The sequence below is a fragment of the Lepus europaeus genome, chromosome 3 (assembly GCF_033115175.1).
Source record: "Lepus europaeus isolate LE1 chromosome 3, mLepTim1.pri, whole genome shotgun sequence".
NCBI classification, from domain to species: domain Eukaryota; kingdom Metazoa; phylum Chordata; class Mammalia; order Lagomorpha; family Leporidae; genus Lepus; species Lepus europaeus.
In genome coordinates this window covers 5,694,573-5,719,644 of record NC_084829.1, presented here as the reverse complement: position 1 = coordinate 5,719,644, position 25,072 = coordinate 5,694,573, and the positions used below count along the sequence as shown (strand labels likewise).

Below are 25,072 nucleotides of genomic sequence, written 5' to 3'. Positions count from 1 at the left end.
CCCCATGTGGGAGACCCAGAGGAAGGTCCTGGCTTCAGATTGGTCCAGCTCTAGCTGTTGTAGCCATTTGGGGAGTGAACCAGCCGATGGAAGATATCCCTCTCTTTCTGCCTTTCAAATAAATAAATAATTTAAAAATACACAAAAGAGGAAAGCTTAATAACATATAAACTATTTTAATTTGTGATTAAAAATAGCCCATAAAGAAAATTATAATCCCAGATAGCTTCACTGGTAAATCTGATCAAATATTAATGTTCAAAATAGTCTTGTGGAAACTAGGAATAAAACATACTTGCAAACTAGTTTTATGAGGACAGTACAATCTTAGTATCAAAACCTGAGATCAGTGTAACAAGAAATTACAGGCCTGGGGCTGGTGCTGTGGCATAGCAGGCTAAACTGCTTCTTGCAACACACCAGCATCCCAGATCAGAGTGCCAGCAGGTGTTCTGCTTCTGATTCAGCCTCCTGCAAACCCACCTATGAAGGCAGAGGAAGATGTACCAAGTACTTGGGTACCAGCCACTCATGTGGGAGACCCAGATGAAGTTCCTGGCCTCTGGCTTCAGTCTGGCCCAGGCCCGGCTTTTGTAACCATTTGGTGGGACAGTGTGTGTGTGTGTGTGCTCACCAGTATATGGAAGATCTCTGCTGTTCTGTTCTTTCCCCTTCATATGAATGAATGAATGGATCCTTGTACAAAGATTACATGCCTATTTCAGCCTTGAACACAGATTCAGGAACCTTAGGCAAATATTAACAAATCAAATCCACAAATGCATAAAAAATGTTATGTCCAAATTATGTTTTAGGAATATAGCACGGAAAAAACAATCACTAAATTAATGACAATGCAAAAACTCATGAGATGGCCTCAACATGATGGAGACAAGGCGGCAGTGGGCAAGGAGGAGCTACGCTTTGCCATCCTTGCCCTGAGCCCTTCTTGCACTGCCCAAGGCCCACCTGTCCATGTACCACCCAAACAACCCCTCCCACGCAGCAGAAAACTGCAACCTCTGTGGTTTTGCCACTTTAGAACCGACAATGGCCAAAAACATCCAATCTGGCTGCCGGCTGTGTCTGAACCATGACCTCCTTTAGTTCATGATGCCATTATAATAAAATTATCACGGCTGACATGCCCACTGCCAACACACACCTGATGCCAGAGCACTTCTGAGAGTTCCAAACAAGGGCACAGAAACACCAAGTAGTCAAAGCCCTGTCCCAACCTCCACCCTCCTTGAATATTCAAATTGAGCCCTGTCCCAGACAGATCCTGTAAGGGGACAGCGGAGCCTGGTGCAGTGCAGCCCATTCCTGAGCGGGTGCCTTCCCTTGGAGGGAGGTAAATCCTGCCTCTCAGCTGACCTTTACATACATCTCATCCATGAAGTCCTCCTTGTGATGGAAAAAACAACCCGGACTCACTTATGCCCCAACAATAACTCACGGAAATGCTGGGTACATTTACGATTTCATTATCACGAAACTCCTAGCAAACAAGAAAGAGAAGGAAATACGGGTAATCTGATAAAATCCTTTACAAAAAGCTTACAGCGACCACTTTAAATAAATACTCATCTCAAAATTTTCAAGATCAGACATTTAATTAGGTTTTAATTTTACATTACCATAGTTCATTTAGTTCAGTCTCCTCAATTCAATTTGCTACAATAAGAATCAAAGAATCACTCCTGGTGAGATGACTTTTTCAAAGGCAGTAAGTTAATAAATTCTCTTTTGCATGTAGATCTACAAACCCCCTGGAATTCGTCTTTGAATAATTAGGAATACCGGGTCAGGTTGTATTTTTTCCACTGTTTTAAGTTCCTCTTCTGTTGCTAGTAACACAATAACCATAGACTAAGTTTTAAAGACAAGCAGTTTCTATCTAGGTCAAGGTCAAGGGGCTGCTCTGGGGATGGCCTTCTTGTAGCATCACAAGGCAGCACAGGGCATCACACGGTGACAAACAGGGAGTCAGTATGTGTACCCTCGGGTCTCTCTCTCTCCCTCTTTGGAAAGCCTCTAGGATTCAATCAGAGGGACTCTGACCCGATGACCTAAACTAACCCTAACCGCTGTCTAAAGGCCTCACGTTTAAATACCACAGTACATGGTCAGATTACATTTCCACCCTCCGAATACAAAGTGACGGTTATTAAGTATGAATTTCAGTGCTGAGAATCCATATTCAAGCCACAGTGTCCATGCAGATACCCAATTGTCACTACTGTATTTGTCTTCTTCCCTGTGTTCTGTAGGGTCAGTGTTGTCACAAACTTAGCACCAGACATGGATATTTCTGGTCTCCTTCTTGCATTTCAATCAGCAGAGAACTGATATCAGACTGAGCAAATTCCCCAGCTAGGCGATTCGGCTATTCCTGGCCCTCTGTGTTTCTCCACACATATCAGAATTTGCTTATCAAATTCCACACCAAATCAGAATTTATTTGAACTGCTTTGGCCATGTAATTACTTTCTGAAGCCATCCTGCCAGTTGCTTTTTGGAAATGCACAAATGTAGTAAGAATGTGAGAATGGAAAATGACACATTGAACGTGGTCGCCTTCAGGGAGGAGAGCCACCCTGGGAATGCCAGGGAGCCATTGGCATTTCAACCACATTTCTCTAGCTTCTGCTGTTTAAAATAATTTGTGGTAAAATCTAAGGAATTGCTAGGGGTTGGTTAGGTCCCCCGCTCTACATGTTAACAGCAAATCAAATCCGGAAATATATGTTTAGGATGGATCATCATTGAATAAGTTATGAAAATAAGCAGAAAATAGCTTCCCAAACAGCAGTGAGAGCTTCTCAAGCTGTGCCAAACAGTCTCCTCCAGGGTCGTCTACTTACAGTCCACTCCCTGTGGCAGTGAACATCTTACGATTATAATTTATAAGTCTTAGAGGGAGGCTCTTCAGAAAATAAATTCTTCCTTCACACTGAAAGAAAACATTCGAGTAATTACTTAGCCAAACGGTAGAAAGAGTAATTAAGGGAACCAGTGTAAAAATTACTTGTTACTTTACCGACATTCTTGACTTTCAAGATCAGAGGACCGTACACATAGAAAAGGCTTCTTAGAGTCTGAAAAGCTGTGCAATAATGTAATCACAAAGGAATTCTCATTGCTCTGTCTAAATACAGGGAAACTTTAAATTCTACCATCTCAAATGGACTCCCATTCTGCTCTTATTTACCTTGAAGAAATGTGCTTGTTCTTTTGTATCTGATGTGGTAAATTAAAGACATAGAATAATTACGAGGGTACTTCAAACAGTTCAGGAAATACAATTAAAAAGATAAATTTATTTTGGTGCAAAAAACATTGAAGCCCATGCACATGAGGGCGTCTTCAAAACATTCATGGAAAATGTACATTTTGAAGAAACCATGAGTGGATTCCAAAGAAAAAAAACTGCACCAAAAATCATACAATTCAGCTTTTCATTAACTTTTTTGAAGTATCCTCATACGCTTACCTTTCTTGACTAATCATTTGTAGTAAGACAAATTACTCTGATTTAACGTGGTTCCCAGAACAGGAGTATGAACCTTGACTCTTCTATCTGAACTGGCTCTGGCCAACGGCTGCCAGCTCTTTGCTAACACTTGGGAAGCTCAGTCCTGGGTTCAGTGACCCTGTCGTTACCCTTTCAGCCTTTTTCCCTTGGGTCACTGTAATTAACCTACAGCTGCATGTGGCACGGTGGTCCTGGTCTCTGAACTCAGGTTCAAACAGAAAAATGTCCCACAGCCACCTCCTCCCATCTATCCCATCCAGCTTTCCTACGAAAGCAGACACAGTCAGGGGAAGGCATTTTACACTTGACCTTGGATCAAACCATCGAACTAAAACCGGCAAACTCTAAGGGGAGCTTTCAAGCATTATTCAGGGAAGAGGGAGATTTTAGGCTGGAATTATTTTCCCTGTAGCCTCTGTCATTCTACGTCACAGTGACTGTCTACTCATACACACGGTTGCAGTAATAAGAGGTATCACTGGATGGGAAAAAATGCAGACAAGCCTTACTGACAAAAGCTCAGTGCAAACACCAGAAACTAACAGGACCACCCCAACTGCGCTGCAAATGAGATGTGAGGAAAGACTACTGAGGACTTGTGGGAAACTCTCCCTCGTGCTCCCAAAAGGCGATGAGGGTGGTCCAGTTCCTGCCTTGCGATCCTGCTGTAGGAAGTGATGCTCACCCTTGCCGCCATGTTTAGTGGCAAAGGACAACTACATCCTGGCTTCACTGCAGGTGTGCCACTATTGTGCTTCATGCTGAAGCCACTTTTACTTGGCTTTTCTCTTGGTTGAAGCCCAGGGCATTGCAACCATGCCCCTGTAACAACTACTTCCTGGGCCAGCACTGTGGCATAGCAGGTAAAGCCACCATCTGTGCCGGCATCCCATATGGGCGCCAGTTCAAGTCCTGGCTGCTCCACTTCCCATCTAGCTCTCTGCTCTGGCCTGGGAAAGCAGTGGAAGATGGCCCAAGCCCTTGGGCCCCTGCATCCACATGGGAGACCTGGAAGAGCCTCCTGGCTTCAGATTGGCCCAGCTCCAGCTGTTGCTGCCCTTTGCAGAGCGAACCACTGAATGGTGGATCTCTTTTGCCACTGTCTCTCTCTCTGTCTCCATAACTCTTCCTTTCAAATAAATAAATAAATCTTTAAAAAAAATTTACTTCCCACATCCACTCCCCCCCCCCCCCCCCCCGGGGAACACCACTGGTCGTCACTGCCGATGGGTGCTTCCGTCCCACGGCAGGTGCTCAAGTGAGTGTGTGTTTCCAGCCCCTGTACTGACGATCTCCTTCGAAAACACCAACTTTGATCTTTATGTTGCACTAACTTCTAGAATTCAACCGAGGTGACTACACAGTAATTAAAAGTATCTCTGGCTCCAGAGACGGAAATACCAAAACTTCTTCTAGTCAGATAAATGATCCCTAAGATATGCCACATATAATTTCTCAAATTTTATAGATGTACCAAGATTTGCAGCTTAACATGTCTATAAATAGGAAGTTTTTATACAGTTCCAATAGACTAATAGCTCAGAAAATGTAACAAGGGTATTGAATGCATGTAGATGCAGAGGACAGTAACATCATAACCTTCCACTCTATACAAGAAACCTGTGCAACAAAACGCTGAGGACTTTTTTATTTTTAAAAAATATTTATTTTTATTTTTATTTGAGAAGCAGAGAGACACATAGAGAGACAGAGATCCACCATCTTCCTAAATGCCTACAGCCACCAGGGCCGAGCCAGCCCAGGTCCAGGAGCCCAGATGTCAGTCTGAGTCTCCCACACGGATGGCAGGGAGCCAAAGTACTTTAGTTTTTATCTGCTGCCTCCCAGGTTGTTCATTAGCAGGAAGCTGGAGTTGGAAGTGGAGCCAAGACTTGAACCCAGGAACCCTGATATGGGATAGAGGTGCCCCCACTACTGTGCCAGACACCTCCCTTCTCCACCTCCTTATAAGCATCTTAACAAACAAGAAATAAATGGCTGCAACTCTAAATACATAAAACATCACACAAACCTTCCCTTTTCAAACACACACACACACACACACAGCCCAGCAGGAAATGCAAAGCCTCTGATCCAGACAAGGGCCCCTGTGCACAGCTTTCAAGAGACTCCAGAGACGTGTCCTGGCATCATCAGGCTGGGGTTTTCTAACAACACTGGAAAAGATGGAAACCGAGGGCTCCAAGGACAGAGAGTCATGAAGACTGGTCATCGCTCTCAGAACAGCACGTTTCACACCAGCTGTGGTGGCGCTGCTGTCCCGGGACACAGAGTCCCTCCCTTTGGGTCTCGTCCATGAATCAGCCCCAAGAGGTGGCTGCTCAGAGTCATGCTTCCTTCACTTGTGACAAGCAAAGGAGAGGGTGGGGAGGTGGGAGAGGTCCCTAAAGATCGGCTCCCCGAGGAGCAGTCTGCCAGGGCCTCCGTGTGTCCGTGACGTGGGAAAGCGGGGTCCGTGCTGCTGAGGTGACATCCCTGTTCACGCAGTGCCTGACGCCCACAGGTCTCCTGCAGCTGTAGAGCCCGGGCCCCTCTGAGTGCAACGCCGTGAGATAACCTTCCTGGAACATCCTCTGAGAATCAAGCTCAAGCTAGGAAAGTGTTTCATGTCCTCTGCCTCTGTCACTGTGTCCCGCCTCTTGTCTACACCCCAAACTCAGGGTTGCAGCGGTAACAGTGACGGCAGCCGCAGCGGCTGTGAGAATACGCCTGGCAGGTCACGTGGGCTCAAGGCTTGCGATGTGCGTGGCAGGCGCTGTGTGACTGCTTCCCGTATAAACACAGACAAACTTACTCACTGATCAGGGATCGCAACCATGGCTACCGAATACACACAACTGAGTCTTTGGTAGGCTACTTCCTCCATTTCTTCCTCTACCTCTTCCTGTTAGGTTCTTCTGGAGTCCTCTCTCTCACAATAAAAGAAAATAATACATTTGGGGGTGGGATGAGTTGGGAAAAGTGCACATGGAAATAGTGAAAAGTTTAAACTGATTCATTTCACTGCACCCCAGTGAGACGGATGGATTCCCACGGTTGAATTTGTTTGGGAACAGAATGAGGAAACACTGCAAAATCCAGTGTTAAGTCTTTAACCAGACAACAGTTACGATAACGACAACAGAACCAGGTCTCCGTGCCATTCCATCACATGAAGATTAGCACCAATCACAGATCCAAGTTCTCAAACAATTTTAGAGAGACAGAGAAGGGTTTAGAGAATTAACTATCAGGAAAGGACTACAGAAACGAAGAGGAAAATTCTGACCTCCACATTCATTGGGCAGTGTTGAGGAAATTCTGCGTGACCTATGAACTGTTCATATTATTTTGTAAGTGTCCCTCAACAAGTCTGTTTCCTCCTCTAGATTAGAAACACCTGAAGTCAGGAGTTGACTGAGACCCCAGTGTTCCGTACAGCCCCTTCGTGTATGTGACAGTAGAGCTTACTAACCAACATCAGGAGTTTCTGGGAGTCAGTTTTGGTTAAAGTCCTGTCTGTCACATACTGGTGGATGTATTAGGGCAGAGTCACTCGGGGATGCCAAGTCTCAGTAGTACCATCTGTAAAGTGGATTCACAGGACCCGACCCATCCATTCTGGTGCATAAAAGCTGTATTAGTTTAGTTCAATGACTTCCATACAACACTGAACAACTGGCAAGAGTTATAAGGTCTCCATGTATAGATGGATGGTGTGCTGAGCTGTGATGCCAGCAGGCATAAATAAATGAGGAAACAAAGCCAACCCTGGCCTTCAGGAACTTCTAGTCTACACATAACGCAGCACTCACTGTTGAAGCCTGATGCCAGAGAGTGCAAGGACAAACCCTGAATTGCCCCAGGGAGTCAGGGCATGGCGGACCTCAGAGACGACCACACTGAGACAGGACACTTCAGTGTCTCTCACTGTCCACTGATGCCTAGACTAAGGTCCAAAAGTCTCCTTCCTCCCATGTACAACTTCTGGAAGTCCATGAACTCCGTGTGTGCTTCTGGACTCCTACTTTGAAACTCCTTTCCAAAATCACACTGTTGTAAATTCAAGCTTGCAGGTGCATGGTCCTCTCAGGGCCCCACAGCCGTTTTTTTTGTTTGTTTGTTTTGACAGGCAGAGTGGACAGTGAGAGAGAGAGAAACAGAGAGAAAGGTCTTCCTTTGCTGTTGGTTCACCCTCCAATGGCCGCCGCGGCTGGCGCACCACGCTGATCCGATGGCAGGAGCCAGGTGCTTCTCCTGGTCTCCCATGGGGTGCAGGGCCCAGGCACTTGGGCCATCCTCCACTGCACTCCTGGGCCACAGCAGAGAGCTGGCCTGGAAGAGGGGCAACCGGGACAGAATCCGGTGCCCCGACCGGGACTAGAACCCGGTGTGCCGGCGCCGCTAGGTGCAGGATTAGCCTAGTGAGCCACAGCGCCGGCCCCACAGCCCTTTTGATTACTTTCTTCATCCTTGTGCGTCCTCCTACCTGAAACTTCACCTTCTGATTGATGTCCGGGAGGCGGAACTGCTTCAGGAAGCGTTCATCCTCGCTCCAGAAGAGGCGGATGTCCGGGATGTCGTACAGGATCATGGCCAGTCTCTCTAACCCTAGGCCAAAAGCCCAACCTATTCGGTCTTGAGCACCAGCTACAATTAGAAGAGAAAACAAAACAAAACAAAACATTTAGTTTAAAAGAGCACAAAGGCCTGACAGATACATAATACTTCCCCATGGCTATGAAAACATTGCTGGAGTCGCTACGAGAAGCCTTGGCGAGCTGCTGCAGGGACCCCTAATCTCTCACTTCAACCCCACACAGCTCATCTCCCGGGGTACAGCACCCCAGAGTCACTGTCCCCAGTAATGTCTTTCATGTCTCATTAAAGTCCAGGTTCTTTTCAGCCCTGCTTCGTGCCTCTGAGCTAAGATTTTTCTGAAGTCTTTCCTCACTGTAATTCAAACATTTAGCCTACTGTGTGCAGGATACGGAGGGAGATACCAGACAGTCTCTAAGTGGCTTATTAGAGAGGGGCACTTGTTCCAGACACGACCGAGGGGACCAAGAGCATTCGGAAAGAGTGTGTCAGGACTTTAGAACTTCCATTTTATTGAAACATTATGATGCTGGTTCTTTAAAAAAAGGCTTTTTTTTTTTTTTTTACTTTTCCATTCTTTTTGATTTTTAAATTTATATGAAGGGAACAGATTTCCCACATACAGTTTTAAGAGCATAATGATATTTTCCACCCTACCCTTTGCTTATTTTAAATTTTTATAATGACATATTTTCAACTTACTTTATAACCACAAGCATAATCTACCACTTGATAGAGAATGCAACAAGTAGGAAGTAGAAAAACCACTGCTACTATAGACAAGGGCTATAAACAATAATCAAATCTCAAAATGTCAAGTTTGCTCATATGTATTACTATTTTGTGCTCTGTATATCAGTTACCACAAATCAGAGAAAACATATGATCTTTGTTGTTTTGATGCTGGCTTATGTCACTGATGTTTATTCTCAGGGAGAGCTACCCCAGGAACGTACAGACTGCAGGCAGGCCATGGCGAATGCATACCCAGCGCCACTTGCTCCAAAGGCCAAGTGTCCTGTTTGGATCACGTCAATGTCATCAAGTCACAGGGTTTATTCTGCGTGTGAGACAGGGTCAGAAAGCAGACACAATCCGCTGCAGGGAGGAGGGCTGATGGCCGCAGAGAACACCACCGGGACACCGGAGGATGAGGAGGGTCCAGGGCCAGGCCGAGACGGCCTCAGGTGCCCACGTCCCGTTCCCATGCCCTGGGTACATCTACTACTTCAAGTGTGGTGGGACCCACGAAAGGATGGCATTGCTCTCCTGTGACTAGACTCTCCCCCATCTGGCTGCAGAGGGCCCCGGCTGCCTGTGAAGAAGGGCCTGGCTGTTGCGAGGCCCATGAGGCTCTGACCCCTGCGAGCCTGGAGGAGCTGACAGAAGCCTGGCAGCCAACAGGAAAACAGGGACCTCACTCCTAGAGTTGTGAGGAATGAATCCGCCCAACAGCCTGGAGGACCGAGCACGCGGCTCCCCGGCAGCTGGACCTCAACCTGTGGCAGCCTTGAGCGGGGGACCCTGCCAGTCTGAATCTGGACCCCTGCGTCTTTAACTAAGTATGAGGTAATTTGTCACTCAGCTTAACTAATTAAGCAACCCAGCCACCAGGGTTCAAAACGTGGAAGGTGGCGGGAAGTTCTCTGTTCAGTAGCACAGGGACGGAGGACAGCCTGGGGAAGGCTGAGAAGTGGAATCTGGAGACGGACAGGGGACGCCGGGCGCTGAGGCCCTGCAGAGGACCCGCTCCAGCCGGCCCTCCCAGGACATGGCGAGGGCTTCATACAAGGAGCTGCTCCCGGGTGATGGATAAAAACTACTCAAAATGCGACCGCAAAAAGCAAGTGAGTGGCTTCTACGTAGCCGGGAGGGTGCGGGTTAGGGAGAGTGAGCGGTTGACCGGGCGTGTCCTTGGGCAGCAGTGAATTGTGCCGGCGAGCACGAGGAAAGCAGGCTAGCCAACCCCAGGAACAAACGGGGTTCCCACGGCGCTGGCACCTCCTGAGCAAGTGGCCCAGCAGCTGAAAAAATGAGGCAGAATGTTTTGCAGCAAATCACACTGATGCATAAAAACCTCAAAGGAAGGCAGATGACTCACTACAGACGCGAGCATTAATACAACACCAAGACACTGTCTTATCTAAAACCATTCGTATCTACCGAAAGAATCTCCTAAAAAATAATAAAGAGATGTGGCTCTGGTATTCTCACTTATTTTTGGTGACACTATGAATCTTTACAACAATCTGGAAAGCAACAGGTCCACACACACAGAAATCCAGGGAGGTGCTGGCGCTGTGGCTCAGCCCATTAGACTGCTGTATGCAACAGCAGAGGTGCCTGGGAAAGCAGTGGAGGACGGCCCAAGTGCTTGGGCCCCTGCCAACCATGTGGGAGACCTGGGTGGAGTTCCTGGCTCCTCACCTCAGCCTGGCCCAGCCCCAGTGGTTGTAGCCATGTGAAGAGTGAACCAGCAGATGCAAGACTTCTATCGTTCCCACTCCTCTGTATCTCTGCCTTTCAAATAAATAAATAAATCTTTTCAAAAACAAAATCTCTGAAAATACTCATACACTGTGTCCTTACAGTTTCTGTCAAGAACTTATTCTAAGAAAATGATTCAGTAAGGCAAATATATAAATGAAGGAAAATTTTCAGAGCAGTATTACTGACAACAAAAACATGGAAATGACCTGGGTGTCCAAAATCAAGGAATCATTCAAACTATATATTTTAATACAATCAGTAAAATAATTATAGAAATAAATGATTACTAAACATAAAAATATCAATGATAAAATAAATATCTCCTATAATATTACTCCTTAATATAGGCACAAGTGATGGTTGCAAAATTAACAGATAAGAACAAAATAGGAATTTGAAGATTCACAGTGGGTAGTAGAGGCTGGAAGGAAGGGAGGGTGTGGGAACATGGAGACAGGGTGGTGGGTAGGTACAGGGTGAGCTAGGTGGGAGGAATGACCCCTACAGTGGTGAGTAGGTACGGGGTGAGCTAGGTGGGAGGAATGACCCCTACAGTGGTGAGTAGGTACGGGGTGAGCTAGGTGGGAGGAATGACCCCTACAGTGGTGAGTAGGTACGGGGTGAGCTAGGTGGGAGGAGTGACCCCTACAGGGTGGTGAGTAGGTACAGGGTGAGCTAGGTGGGAGGAATGACCCCTACAGTGGTGAGTAGGTACGGGGTGAGCTAGGTGGGAGGAATGACCCCTACAGGGTGGTGAGTAGGTACGGGGTGAGCTAGGTGGGAGGAATGACCCCTACAATGGTGAGTAGGTACGGGGTGAGCTAGGTGGGAGGAGTGACCCCTACAGTGGTGAGTAGGTATGGGGTGAGCTAGGTGGGAGGAGTGACCCCTACAGTGGTGAGTAGGTACGGGGTGAGCTAGGTGGGAGCAGTGACCCCTACAGTGGTGAGTAGGTACGGGGTGAGCTAGGTGGGAGGAGTGACCCCTACAGTGGTGAGTAGGTACGGGTGAGCTAGGTGGGAGGAGTGACCCCTACAGTGGTGAGTAGGTACGGGGTGAGCTAGGTGGGAGCAGTGACCCCTACAGTGGTGAGTAGGTACGGGGTGAGCTAGGTGGGAGGAATGACCCCTACAGGGTGGTGAGTAGGTACGGGGTGAGCTAGGTGGGAGGAATGACCCCTACAATGGTGAGTAGGTACGGGGTGAGCTAGGTGGGAGGAATGACCCCTACAGTGGTGAGTAGGTACGGGGTGAGCTAGGTGGGAGGAATGACCCCTACAGTGGTGAGTAGGTACGGGGTGAGCTAGGTGAGAGGAATGACCCCTACAGTGGTGAGTAGGTACGGGGTGAGCTAGGTGGGAGGAATGACCCCTACAGTGGTGAGTAGGTACGGGGTGAGCTAGGTGGGAGGAATGACCCCTACAGGGTGGTGAGTAGGTACGGGGTGAGCTAGGTGGGAGGAATGACCCCTACAGGGTGGTGAGTAGGTACGGGGTGAGCTAGATGGGAGGAATGACCCCTAATATTCCATAGCACAGCAAGGTGACTCTGGTTTACAACAATTAACCGTATGTTTTTCAAAAATAGTGATTTTTAGAACAAGCTACATCTTTTAGCTGAGCTTTTGAAGAAATCTTTTTAATTTTGGGTACCTTCAAGTATTCACCAAGGCAGAATGATCCTACAAAAGCTAGTAGGAAGAATGTCACATGTCCCCTACAGAAAGAATCGAGAAGTTTGAAGTGATAGGCACAGCAATTAATCAGGTGTGATCATTACATATTCTGCCCATTATCAAAATGTCACAGTATGCCCCATTGATTTGTACAATTACTATGGTCAACTGAAATTTTTAAAAATATGAAAAGAGAAAAGGAATTACCATGAGTGACAGTTCTAAAACAGCTTTTAATTGACAAACAAAAATTATGTATATATTGATGTCATTCACGATGTTTTGATACATGAACACAGTGCAGTGACTGCACTGAGCCAATTAATACACTCCATGATCTTACACGCTTATAATTTTTTTTTCTGGTGAGAACACTTAAAATTTACTCTCTAAGCAAATAGCAAGTACCCATTACATCACTGTTAATTATAATCACTATGTTGTGAGATAGATTTTCTTGAATTCATTTCTCCTAACTAAAATTTTGTATCCTTTGACCAACTGTAGAAATTGTCTTTAACAGCTAGAGTTTTTCCAAATTATAAAAAAAATAACATCAGGAAAGGTAGATTGGCATATTAAAGCTGCTCTGTAACTCAGGTTTTCTCCTTAATCATTAGGTCTTCCAGATTTTATTATCAAAATATATCAGATAAAGCCAACCACCTTCAGCCCCACATCTGAACAAACGGCAGATTCAGGGTGTCTGACTTTCAGGAATTGCATCTGATGTCTAGTAATTCTTTTATTTGCTTCCTTCATCCACCATCCCTCACTTGCTTCCTCCCCCCTCAAAAAAACACTTTCTTTAAAGCAAAAATAAGAGTAATAAAGAGCCCCTTAGAGTAACAAAAGGCACAACAATTTAATTTTACAAATGGGCAAAGAATAGGAGGCCATTCACAAAGAAAAATAGTCCTTAAATGAAAGAAAAATTTACTTAAGAAGCAAGATCAAAGTGAACAAGTTAGCACACTTTATTTATCAGATTGGCCAAAATAAAAACATTTAATCACATGCGGGCAGCAAAGCTGAGGGCAAGCACTCTCGTACGTTGATCACATATGGGCTTTTAACCTGTTGACCTAAGGAATACGATGCAGCAGCAGCTATCAAAATCACAAATGCATATACCATCTGTCCCTTTAATGCCTAGAAAGTATTCTACTTATAGGGAATTATGAATGCATATGGCTTTTTATTGGAGCACTACTTGCAATAACAAGACAGTAAGCAAACCAAATGTCTGTCATTGGGGAACTGGTTAAACAAATTTTGCTACATTCATAATGAAGTATTATTATAAAAGTCTCTGACAGATTTCAGAAATGAAAAGCAGTAGTCACCTGTTTTTTAAATTTGGGGGTGAGTAGAAGACGATTGAGAAAATAGGGCACACAGGTCAGAGACTGTATCATTTACCTTTAAATACAAAGGGTGACAAGAAAAACCAGAATGACAGACATTTTCACAACTAGCTAAAATACAGTAATTTCTATTTACTTTTTTTTCTAAGAGGTTATGTAAAGTCTTCCTCTTTTATCACACGGATTCCAAGCTTTCAGGAAAATCCTATGACTAGTAAAAATAGATTCCTATCTCCTCCTTCCATCCTGTATTGGCCTTTTCTATAAAAGACAATACAACTACAAGCATGGAAAAATAGTGTTATAATCTGTGGGGAGTTCCCAAAACACCTGCAAATTCCTTACGAGACCTCACCCTGCACTTCGGTGGGCTGGGCCTATTTCAGCCAATAGCGTGTGGAGGAAATGATGTCGTGTGATTGAGATGCTGCTGGCAGAAGCCACACAGCTACCTCCTGGTTTTCTTGCAGAGCTTGCTCTGCCAATCCCCTTTCTCAAGATGCTCCTGCTGGACCCTCCCTCTTGGAACTCAGCCACCAGGCCTGGGGAAGGCCCAGCAACGTGGAGGAGCCACAGCTGACACTCCATGGACTGTCCCGGCGACCCCCTGCCCGAGTCAGCAGGAGTGTGAGGGAAGAAGGTCCAACAGTGGTCTGGGCCCCAGCGCTGAGTCACCCCAGTTGTTCAGGGCACTGTGGATGAGAGGCAAACCGTCCCACTGTGTCCTGTCCACATTTCTAACAAAGTAATAATCAGGATAAAAGAGCGTCTCTTCTGCCAAGAAGTGGTTTCTCATTCGACAAGAGATAACCAGAACGTTACACTTGCTCAATTATCTGAGTTTTGCTTTTCATGCAAACACTGCCCATATGGCAAAACTAAAGCTAACTGAAGTGTGCCACAGGTTCTTACGTCCCAGACATAACAAGGATGCAGACCAAAGCTTGGAGAGGCGAGGAGGTAACAGCTTAAAGCAAGAATACACCACACTCTACCACCCCAAACACGCTGTGCTGTCCAGGCATCTGCTCACAGGCCATGTCACCCAGTTTACTCACAACACTGCGCATCCTGGGAACACACCAAACCATCCTAAGGCAACCCTGCCTCTTCCAATCATTGCTCTTCCCTCCTGCTTCTCCATCTTGGCGAATGGCATCAGCAGAGGAGTGAAATTTTACTAACGTGACCTCATTTCAGGCACAGACCTTTGAACCGTATCTCAGAATTTCTCTCAAAACTACCTCTTCGTTCTAGTCCTGTTATCATGGCAGGCTTGAGCCTTAAACATGTTTCACCTGGACTATTCCAAGAACCAGCCAGAAGTCACCCTTGAACAGTCCACCAAGAAGTCTTCTTGAACAGTCCACCACTGACTGCCTTCTAAAACGTGACTGTGGACACTGCCGCCAGCACACGTGTGTGCAGTGTGGGGCACTGAATGACTCCTCCGGTCAGCAGGATTTACCACGGGGTCCTTGTTTTTGTTTTGTACTTAACATCTTCTAAACATGCAAAGTTTACAGGTGCCTCACAGATCCCCATTCACGCTATCTGAACTTGAGCAGCCACGGAGCCAAGAGACCAGAAGTGGAAAAAGCCTCCTCTGTGAGTCACATGCTAGCAACTTTGGCCATCAGCTGGCAACAAGGCAATCATTAGCACAAATAGACATGCAGTCATTCAGATGAATGCTACCGATAGGACGGATGAACTGGTCTTCAGTGAAGAACTTGAAAAAAAAATGCCAACCCAGCACAGGCTGAGAACGTTGTCACATGTAAAAGCGCACACATAACAGTCCACTCAGCAACAGGATTCACCTTCTTTTCATGTACACATGGGTCCTCGCCACCACAGACCATATTCTTGAGCACAAAACAAAATGAAATATTTAAAATATTTCCATCTCCAAAATGGAAACACATAAGAAAGAAATCAACAGTTACAAAAACCTCCCAAATATTGGGAAATTCGACAATAAACTTCTAAATAATCCATGAGTCAAATAAGTAATCACAAAGGAAGTTAGAAAATACATTGAAATGAATAAAAATTAGGAAACACATCAGAATTGGAACTCATAAGTTACGAGAATGCAAAATGAAAAGGCCAGTTTGGAAAGTAGCAGTAGTTCCAATAAGCCAAGGGTTCTCTACCACGAGCACATTTAGCCACCAGGGGAAGTCAGCAATGAATGGAGACACATTTGCTCATCAGAACTGGGGTGAGAATGTCCTGACATCTTGTGAGTAGAGGTCAGGGATGGCATGAGACATAATGCACACAGGACAAAGAATTACCAACCCAAGATGTCAAAGGAGACACTCTGAGCATATAACATAGCCATACCATTTCTAGGTATTTATCCAATGTGTGGAAACAAATGTGAACTGACGGACCAAGGGATGTTCATTCCAGCTGCATTCATAACAGACAATATCAAGACCACTTGCTAAGAGGTTCTAAACGTTCACTATCAGCTTTTGTGGTCACCTCATCATGAACTGGGACAACAGTCTGTAGATCAGTACCACTCTGAGGACCACACTTTGAGTAGCAAAGATTTTACATGACGTCGACTATGCTTACAATTCTTTTTAAAACTCACAAAACTCAATGTACCTAGCAACACATTCAGACTGTAAGAGTTCATCTGTAGACTCCTAGGAATCTGTAGACAATAGGCTGGGAATCATGAGACCAGGAAAACAAAATATGAACCCCAGACACAGAATCCAGAAGCTCTTCAGATCTGGCTCTTGCCCCACTACCTCAGATTGTTCACTCCTCGAAATGTAATGCGTTCACAATATATCGTTTTTTGCTTTTATGTACTTTATAATGAAATATTTAAACATTAAAGATAGACTGATACAATACACGTCACGTATGTACAAGCAAGTTTTCAACAAAAACGAATTTTTCCTTTGTTTTAGATACCTTTTTTAAAAACAGGACAAGTACTGCAGAGTCGAAGCCCCTGCTGCTCCACGTGTCTGTGCGTCCCTCCTGCCGTCCTCAGAAGCACCGCTGCTCAGACTTGGGTTTATTTGATTCTCATGCAAGGCTCAACAGCACATACTTACGGTTACTGCATAAGTACACACCACTATGTGTATATTTATCTATAAAATTACAGGCAACACTCTGGCCATATTGTGTGTGTGTGTGTGTGTGTGTGTGTATATATATATATATATATATATATATATATATATATAACAGACACGTTATTTTATGTACAAATTTTTATTGATATAAAGAGAACAGATTTCATGTACTGCACTGATAAATTCTGAGAAGATAACCATACTTCCATCCCTTCCTCATTTCTCCTTCCTTTCTTCTTTTTTCTTTAATTTTTACAATAACATAATTTCAATTTCCTTAATGAAACACTAACCATAATGGTAAAAAAGCAAATAGTAGAAAGACCACTGTTCCATAGGAATATAGACAATGGCTATAAAAAACAAATCATAAGATGCCAGTTTCATTCTTATACATTGGTTGTTTTTTTAAAATTCTATGTTAACTACCACATAACAGAGAAAACATGATATTTTTCTTTTTTGGGACTGGCTTATTTCACTAAGTATAATGCTCTACAGTTACATCCGTTTTGTTGCAAGAGACAGGATTTCATTCTTTTTAAAGGGTGAGTAGTATTCCTTAGCGTATATATAACACATTTTCTTTATCTAGTCATCAGGTGATGGACATCAAGGTTGTGAGCTGAGTTGCCATAAACATGGAGGTACAAACAATTCTTTCATATGCTGATTTCATTTCCTTTGGGTAAATTCCCAGGAGTGAGATGGCTGGGTCATATGGTAGATCTATGTTCACATTTCTGAAGAACTGCCATACTGTGTTCCATAATGGTTGTACTAGTTTACTTTCCTACCACCAGTGTTAGGTACCTTTTTCTCCACATCCTCACCAACATTTTTTTTTTTTTTAATTTTCAGATGACAGCCATTCTAACTGGGGTGAAGAGGAACCTCACTGTGGTTTGTATTGACTTACGTTCACCCAGCTTCCTAAAGTTTGCTGCTCTTACCCTTATAGGATAGACTAAAGTATTCTTATTGTGGGATTCTGCCTCTGATCCTCAGAGATGAATTGAATTTGTCTTCCCCTTTGCCTCTGATGCACTTCTACTAGCAACTATCGCATGCATGGGCCCCTCTCTCATTTTAATTTAAGAGTCCCCAGAAAACAGTCCCGCACGTCTCTCGGTGCACGGCTGTGGCCATAGCCTGTACTACTGAGGAGAACGAGTATTTCCCATTGGTGCACTCTGAGAGTCACCTCACAGCACAGAGCTAAAGACCACCACCGTGGGGACCCAGGAGGTCTCTGGGGGGCGTGGCGCACGTGGGAAATGAAAACAGGCAGAGTCCTGAAGAGTCGAGTTCCCACAACGTGAGTGGTCAGGGGTTGGGAACGCCATAGGGCAGGCACAGAGAAGATGAACGCTCGGTCCAGTGCTCGCTGGATACCTAATACCAGCTTCACAGACAGCAGGTGGACACCATCACAAAATGCTGAGTAACAAAATGGGAGGGAATAAAGGTCAGTGAAAGCTGAGACTCTGCGGGCCGGCACAGTGGGTAAAGCTGCCGCCTGCAAAGCCAGCATTCCCTACAGGCATCAGTTAGCATCCCGATGGCTCCACTTTGGAACCAGCTCCATGCTAATCGTCTGGGAAAGCAATGGAAGATGACCCAAGTGCTTGGGCCCCTGCACCCACACGGGAGACCTGGAAGAAGCTCCTGGCTCCTGGCTCCTGGCTTCAGCCCGGCCCAGTGCTGGCCATTCCAGTAATGTGGGAGTGAACCAGGGGATGGAAGATTTTCTCCCTCCCTCTCCTTCTTTCTTGCAAATTAAATTTAAAAAAAAAAAAAATCTATGGACAAGGATATTTGTCAGAGTGGATACATAAAGGTAAGAGTCCAAAACCAAAGGATTGGAGAAAAGGAAAAACAGTGTCGTTCTCCACTTCCTACCTTCTCATGGATGAGCCAGGCCGCTGGGATACACACGAGACCCTGGGGAGCCAGACACACACACACGCTCAGGAGAAACGTGAGTCGGGGAAGCAGGAACCATGTGCCTTCCACTGAGACGGCCACAGCATGTCTCAGCTGGGACAGGTTAAGAGTGAGCAGAGGGGGCTGGCACTGTGGCACAGTGAGTAAAGCCAATGCCAGCAGTGCTGGCGTCCCACATGAGCTCCAATTCTAGTCCCGGCTGCTCCACTTCCGATCCAGCTCTCTGCTATGGCCTGGGAAAGCAGTGGAAGATGGTCCAAGTGCTTGGGCCCCTGCACCCACGTGGGAGACCCAGAAGAAGCTCCTGGCTCCTGGCTTTGGATTGGCCCAGCTCCGGCTGTTGCAGCCATTTGGGGAGTGAACCAGCGGATGGAAGATTCTCTCTTTCTCTCTCTCTCTCTCTCTCTCTAACTCTGGCTTTCAAATAAATAAATAAATCTTAAAAAAAAAAAAAAAAGGAATGAGCAAAGGAAGCAGCATCAACTGGAAACCTCATCTGCACCTGCAAAAGGCCATCCTGGGTAAGGAGGTGAGGTGCACTCTGGGAATAATGCTGGCGGCAGGGTACCAGTTTTGGCATTCAGAATGGCCACAGTACAGTTTGTCCTGCCATTAAATCATGGCCACAGAGAACAGATTCACATCAGTTATTCTAAAATCAGCTATTATCCAACAATTCCATTCAACAGATCAAGCCAGTCGGTGACCCAAACGTACAATCTCCCATTACTTTCCTTAAAAGGCTCGCCAGAGAGCTACACTGCTGGGGAATGCTCAGTGGCCCACGTGGGTGACTGGCAGGACGACACCACGGTGCTGACGGCTGTGCTGTGGATACGCGTGATCCAGAGGCCTCAGTTCCACCTGGCTGTCAACAGCGACAAGCCGAGACTCTTCTGAAGACAGGACCCTGGCTCCAGCTGAGAGGGCCCAGCGCTACCCTGCCGAGGCCTGAAGTCCCAGCCACCTGCGTGTCCAGGCTTACGGAATAGACATTCAGCAGAACAGCCTGCTACACCCCACAACCTTTGATTCTCACAATCATTTGATCTTGTGACACTCAATTGTCAAGGAGGGTTGTCAAAAGAGGATATGGTGACCATTTGCTGAGCTGTACAAGAGTTCACCCTTAGAACACTTGGTGGTAGTCCCATCTAGGTTTGCTTCTTCTGAATTGCAACCCTATGTGGTTCCACTGGCATATGATTTTTTAAAAAGATTTATTTACTTAAAAGGCAGAGTTACAGAGAGAGAGGGGAGGGACATGCAGAGAGAGATCTTGCATCTGCTGGTTCACTCCCTAGATGGCTTCAACAGCCAGGGCTAGACCAGGCAGAAGCCAGGAGGAGCCGGGAACTCCATCCAGGTCGCTAAGTTGAGTGGCAGGGGCTCAGGTACTTGGGCCATCTTCCACTGCTTTCCCAGGCACAAAAGCAGGGAGTGGATCAGAAACAGAGCAGTTAGAACTTAAACCAGCACTCTGATATGGGGTGCTGGCTTCGCAGGCAGTGGCTTAACCCGCTGTGCCACTTTGCCCTTGATATTGATAAGACAACACTGGGAACTCCTATGAAGGGGCCGGTCACTACATCACAGTCTTCTTTAGGAGGCTTCCGGAAACACTTGATCTCTGGTCCAGGAAAATGCCTCTGGGTCCTGAGAACAGAAAAGCCTTCCTCCTGAACAGCTGGCCCGTCTTTAACCGCAGCGGCGCTGTGCGTTACCTGATTGATCATGACTGGCTTTTCACTCTGGCCCCCGTGGAGGCTCAGCACCAGACCCGCAGGTCCCCTTTGCGACGACACAAGTATTCAGGGTGGGTTTCTCTGCGCGACGCCTTCCCTCCTTGATCTCTTCAGCCTCATTTCCTCTTGGCCCTGATTATGTTGACTCTCATTTTACCCTCTTGTATGGACTTTTACAAGGCTCTGCAAATTCTTTATGGAAGAAAGTGAGACCTAAATAAATAGACACTAAAGATACTGTCAGCTAGGGCAGGTAGAATTTTCAGGCCATTGGCACTCCTCAGCTGTAATTTGTTGCTAGGTACTCAAGGGCTGACAGGGTGTTAAGGCACTATTTATTCCCCCCCCCCCGCCCCCATTCTAACACTGGAGGGTCCCGGCGAACTAGAGACACCAGAGTACAGAAGTGACTGAGAGGCACATCTTCAATCCAACAGAACACACGGGACAGAGAGCAATGAGGAATGCTGACGAACGCCACCAGGGACTGGAGTGTCTGCACTGTTAAAACTCCCCGAAGGCCAGCAGGTTAGGCCGCAGCCTGCAATGCTGGCATCCCCTATGAACACCAGCTGGAGTCCAGTTACTCCGTTTCCATCCAGCTGTCTTTTAATGTCCTGGGGAAAGCAGTACAAGATGACCCAAGTCTTCGCACCCCTGCCACACACATGGAAGACCTAGACGGAGTTCCAGGCTCCTGGCTTCAGCCTGGCCCAGACTTGGCCATTGCAGCCATTTGAGGAGTGAATGAGCAGATGGAAGATTTCTCTGTGTGTGTGTGTGGGGGGGGGGGGGTGCCCCTCTCTCTGTCATTCTGCCTTTCAAATGATAAACATATAAATCTAAAAATTTTTATTTGGATACTGAGTAAAGTTCTTGCTTCAGAATATAACTTAAACCAGACTACACATAGAAGCCCAAACATACAAGTTTTTCAAGGATGAAATATAATATTTGACTTTTGCTGTACATGGAACCAAGAATGAGAATTAAAAGTGCTACAGTATCAACATGACCGTTCCCCTTTCTTGATCTCCTTACCTAGTTCTGTCTTGTTAACTCTCACTATAGAAATAAGCAGCAGAGTCTGTTGTTGGCTCATTTATAAACAAGAAAGGCAACCCCAGGCAGAAATACCTAGTTTGTCAGAGGTTATGAGAATGAAAAAGGTAAATTAAAATGAAAGTTAGCACTGCAAGAAAACCACAGACCAACAGCCCTTATAAACATACAAGGGGTTTTCAAAAACTTTATGGAAAATGTATATTATGAAAAAAAAAAAAAACTATGCACGGATTCTGAATTTTTTTTTTTACAAAATAAACTTATCTTTTAATTCCATTTTCCAAGAACGCCTTGAAGCCCCATTACAGATGCAAAAATCCTCAGCAAATTATCCACAAACCCAATTCAGCAGCATAGTAAAAGGATTACACACCATGATCAAATGGGATTATCCCAGGAAGACAAGTAAGGGTGGTTCAAAATATGGAAATCAATCAGAGTGATGTATCACAATAATAGAATTTTAAAAACCACATAAGCATCTCAGTTGACTCAGTAAAAGCATTTGACAAAACTTAGTAGTCTTTCATGATAAAAATACTCAATAAACTAGGAACACAGGGAACCTTCTCAACATGGCAAAGATATGAAAACCCCCAGCTATCATCAGACTCCATGGTGAAAAGCTGAACGCTTTTTGCCTAAGGTCAGGAGAAAAATTATGAGATGATTATCATTACTGTTTCTATTCAACACAGTACTGATCCGTCAGTAAAGAAATTAGGACAGAAAAAAAAATCCAAATTGGAAATGAAGGAGTAACACTGTCTGTCTTTGCAGATTATATGATTTTATAGAGAGAGAGCACTCTAATGAGTCACTGGGAAAAAAAAAACGGACTTATAAATTCAGTGAACTTGTACAATACAAAACCAACATGAAAATCAGCTGAATTTCTATATGCTGCCAATGAACAAGGTGAAAAAGAAATTAATAAAACAATTCAATGTATAGAAAGTTCAAAAAAGAATAAACTAGTTAGGAATAAATGCAAACAAGAAGCTAAAAGACTTGTCTACTGAAAACTATAAATTATTACTGGAAGAAATAAAAATACTAATAAGTGGAAAGACACCCTGTGTTCATGCATGGAAAATTTAATGTAAGATGATGATGCTACTCAAAGCAATATTTAGATTCAATGGAATCCCTATTAAAATACGGCATGTCGGCCGGCGCCGCGGCTCAGTAGGCTAATCCTCCGCCTTGCGGCGCCGGCACACCGGGTTCTAGTCCCGGTTGCCCCTCTTCCAGGCCAGCTCTCTGCTGTGGCCAGGGAGTGCAGTGGAGGATGGCCCAAGTTCTTGGGCCCTGCACCCCATGGGAGACCTGCCATCGGATCAGCACGGTGCGCCGGCCGCAGCGCGCCAACCGCGGCGGCCATTGGAGGGTGAACCAACGGCAAAAGGAAGACCTTTCTCTCTGTCTCTCTCTCTCTCTCTCTGTCCACTCTGCCTGTCAAAAAAATAAAAAAAATAAAAATAAATAAATAAATAAATAAATAAAATACGGCATGTCTAGAGAAACAGAAAAGCCCATCATAAAATTTATATGAGACTTCAACAGACACCAAATATAGAAAATGGAAAACAACATTGAGTTACTCACACTTGCCAATTTCTTTCTCTTTCTTTCTTTTTTTTTTTTTTTAATTTTTGACAGGCAGAGTGGACAGTGAGAGAGAGAGAGAGAGAGAGAGACAGAGACAGAGACAGAGAGAAAGGTCTTCCTTTGCAGTTGGTTCACCCTCCAATGGCCGCCGCGGTTGGCGCGCTGCGGCCGGCGCACCGCGCTGATCCGATGGCAGGTCTCCCATGGGGTGCAGGGCCCAAGAACTTGGGCCATCCTCCACTGCACTCCCTGGCCACAGCAGAGAGCTGGCCTGGAAGAGGGGCAACCGGGACAGAATCTGGTGCCCCGACTGGGACTAGAACCCAGTGTGCCGGCGCCGCAAGGCGGAGGATTAGCCTAGTGAGCAGCGGTGCCGGCCACCAATTTCAAACTTACTACAAAGACAGAATATTAAAATAGTATGGTTGGGACCAGCGTTGTGTCAAGGTGAGTAAAGCCACCATCTGTTGACACCACTAGTAACCCAAATGGGTGCCAATTTGAATTTTGGCTGCTCCGTTTCTGATCCAGCTCCCTGTTAATGGCCTGGGAGAAACAGCAGAAGATGGCCCAAGTGTTTGGGCCCCCGCCAACCGTGTGGGAGACCTGGATGGAGCTCCTGGCTCTTGGCTTCAGTCAGGTCCAGCCCTGGCCACTGTGTCCATCTGGGGAATGAACCAGTGGATGGAAGATTTTCTGTCTCTCTCTTTCTCTCTCTCCCTCTCTCCCTATAACTGTGAATTTCAAAGAAATAATAAAAATCTTTAAATAAATAGCACAGTACTAGTATAAAGAAAGATTCATGGAACAATGCATAGAACTGACAGCCTAGAAATGAATCCTCACATCACAATGAATGGTGCCAAGACGATTCCACAAAGAAAGAATATTCTCTCCAAGAAATGGCTCTAGGAATGCCATACAAAATGAGTTAAGTTGGACCTCTATTTATACCCTGCACAAACATGAACTGAAACTGGATCAAAGATCCAAATTTAAGAGCTAAAACTATCAAAGTGTTAGAAGAAAACATAGGGACAATCTTCACATAACATCAAAGGCACAATGGACTGAAGAAAAAAGTAAATGAATTGAATTTCATCAAAATTTTAAAAAAATTTTATATCAAAAGATAATATCAAGAGAGAGAACAGAAACCCAGAGTGGAAAAGATCTGAAAATCACATAAATGACAGGGGTTGCGATCCAAGACACACGAACTCCTCTAACTCAATGATAAACTGACAACCTAATTTATACATGGACAAAAAACTTGAGTAGACATTTCTCCAAAGAATTTATACAAACAGCCAAAAAACACTTGAAAAGATGTTGAACATCATGAATCACTAGGGAAATGCAAATTAAAACCACAATGGGATTTCATTTACCAAGATGGCTTTGATGATCACAATACCACCACCACCACCACCATGTAGCATGGTGAAGAGGTGGAGAAGTTGAAACTTTGTGCACTGCGGTGGGGAATGTAAAATGGTTTATTCCCAGTGGACAATTCTGGCAATTCCTTCAAACAGCTAAGTGTGAAACAGCCATAAGATCCAGTAATTGTGCGTGCACACATACACCATCTGAACATAGAGACGCACAACTGCACACCAATGTTCACCGCAGCACCGCTCACAATAACCAAAAGGTGGAAAGAACCCAAGTGAGTGGTTTGTAAATAAGGTGCTGTGTGCATGCAACACGGTATTGCTCGGCCCTAGGAAGGAGTGAAGGTTGGATCCATGCTGCTGCACAGAGGAACCCTGGAAAACGCACAGCAAAGGAATTCAGGCACGAGATGTACGATTCCATACGTACAAGATATCTAACACAGGCAGATTCCCGAAGACAGCAAGTAGACTGAAGGTGACTAGAGGCTGGGGAGAGAGGAACGGGGAACTCCTGGCTAATGGG

General features: G+C 45.3%; 1 protein-coding gene across 5 annotated transcripts in view; it reads right to left on the bottom strand.

Annotated features, from left to right (window-relative positions):
- The window catches only part of FARS2 (phenylalanyl-tRNA synthetase 2, mitochondrial), a 483,127-nt gene that overhangs the window by 193,679 nt on the left and 264,376 nt on the right, over positions 1–25,072 (bottom strand). For all 5 annotated transcript variants that reach the window (XM_062184260.1, XM_062184275.1, XM_062184252.1 and 2 more), the window contains one exon: positions 8,028–8,188. In XM_062184260.1, coding sequence (XP_062040244.1) covers positions 8,028–8,188 — 161 coding nt within the window. The remainder of the gene's footprint in view (positions 1–8,027; positions 8,189–25,072) is intronic.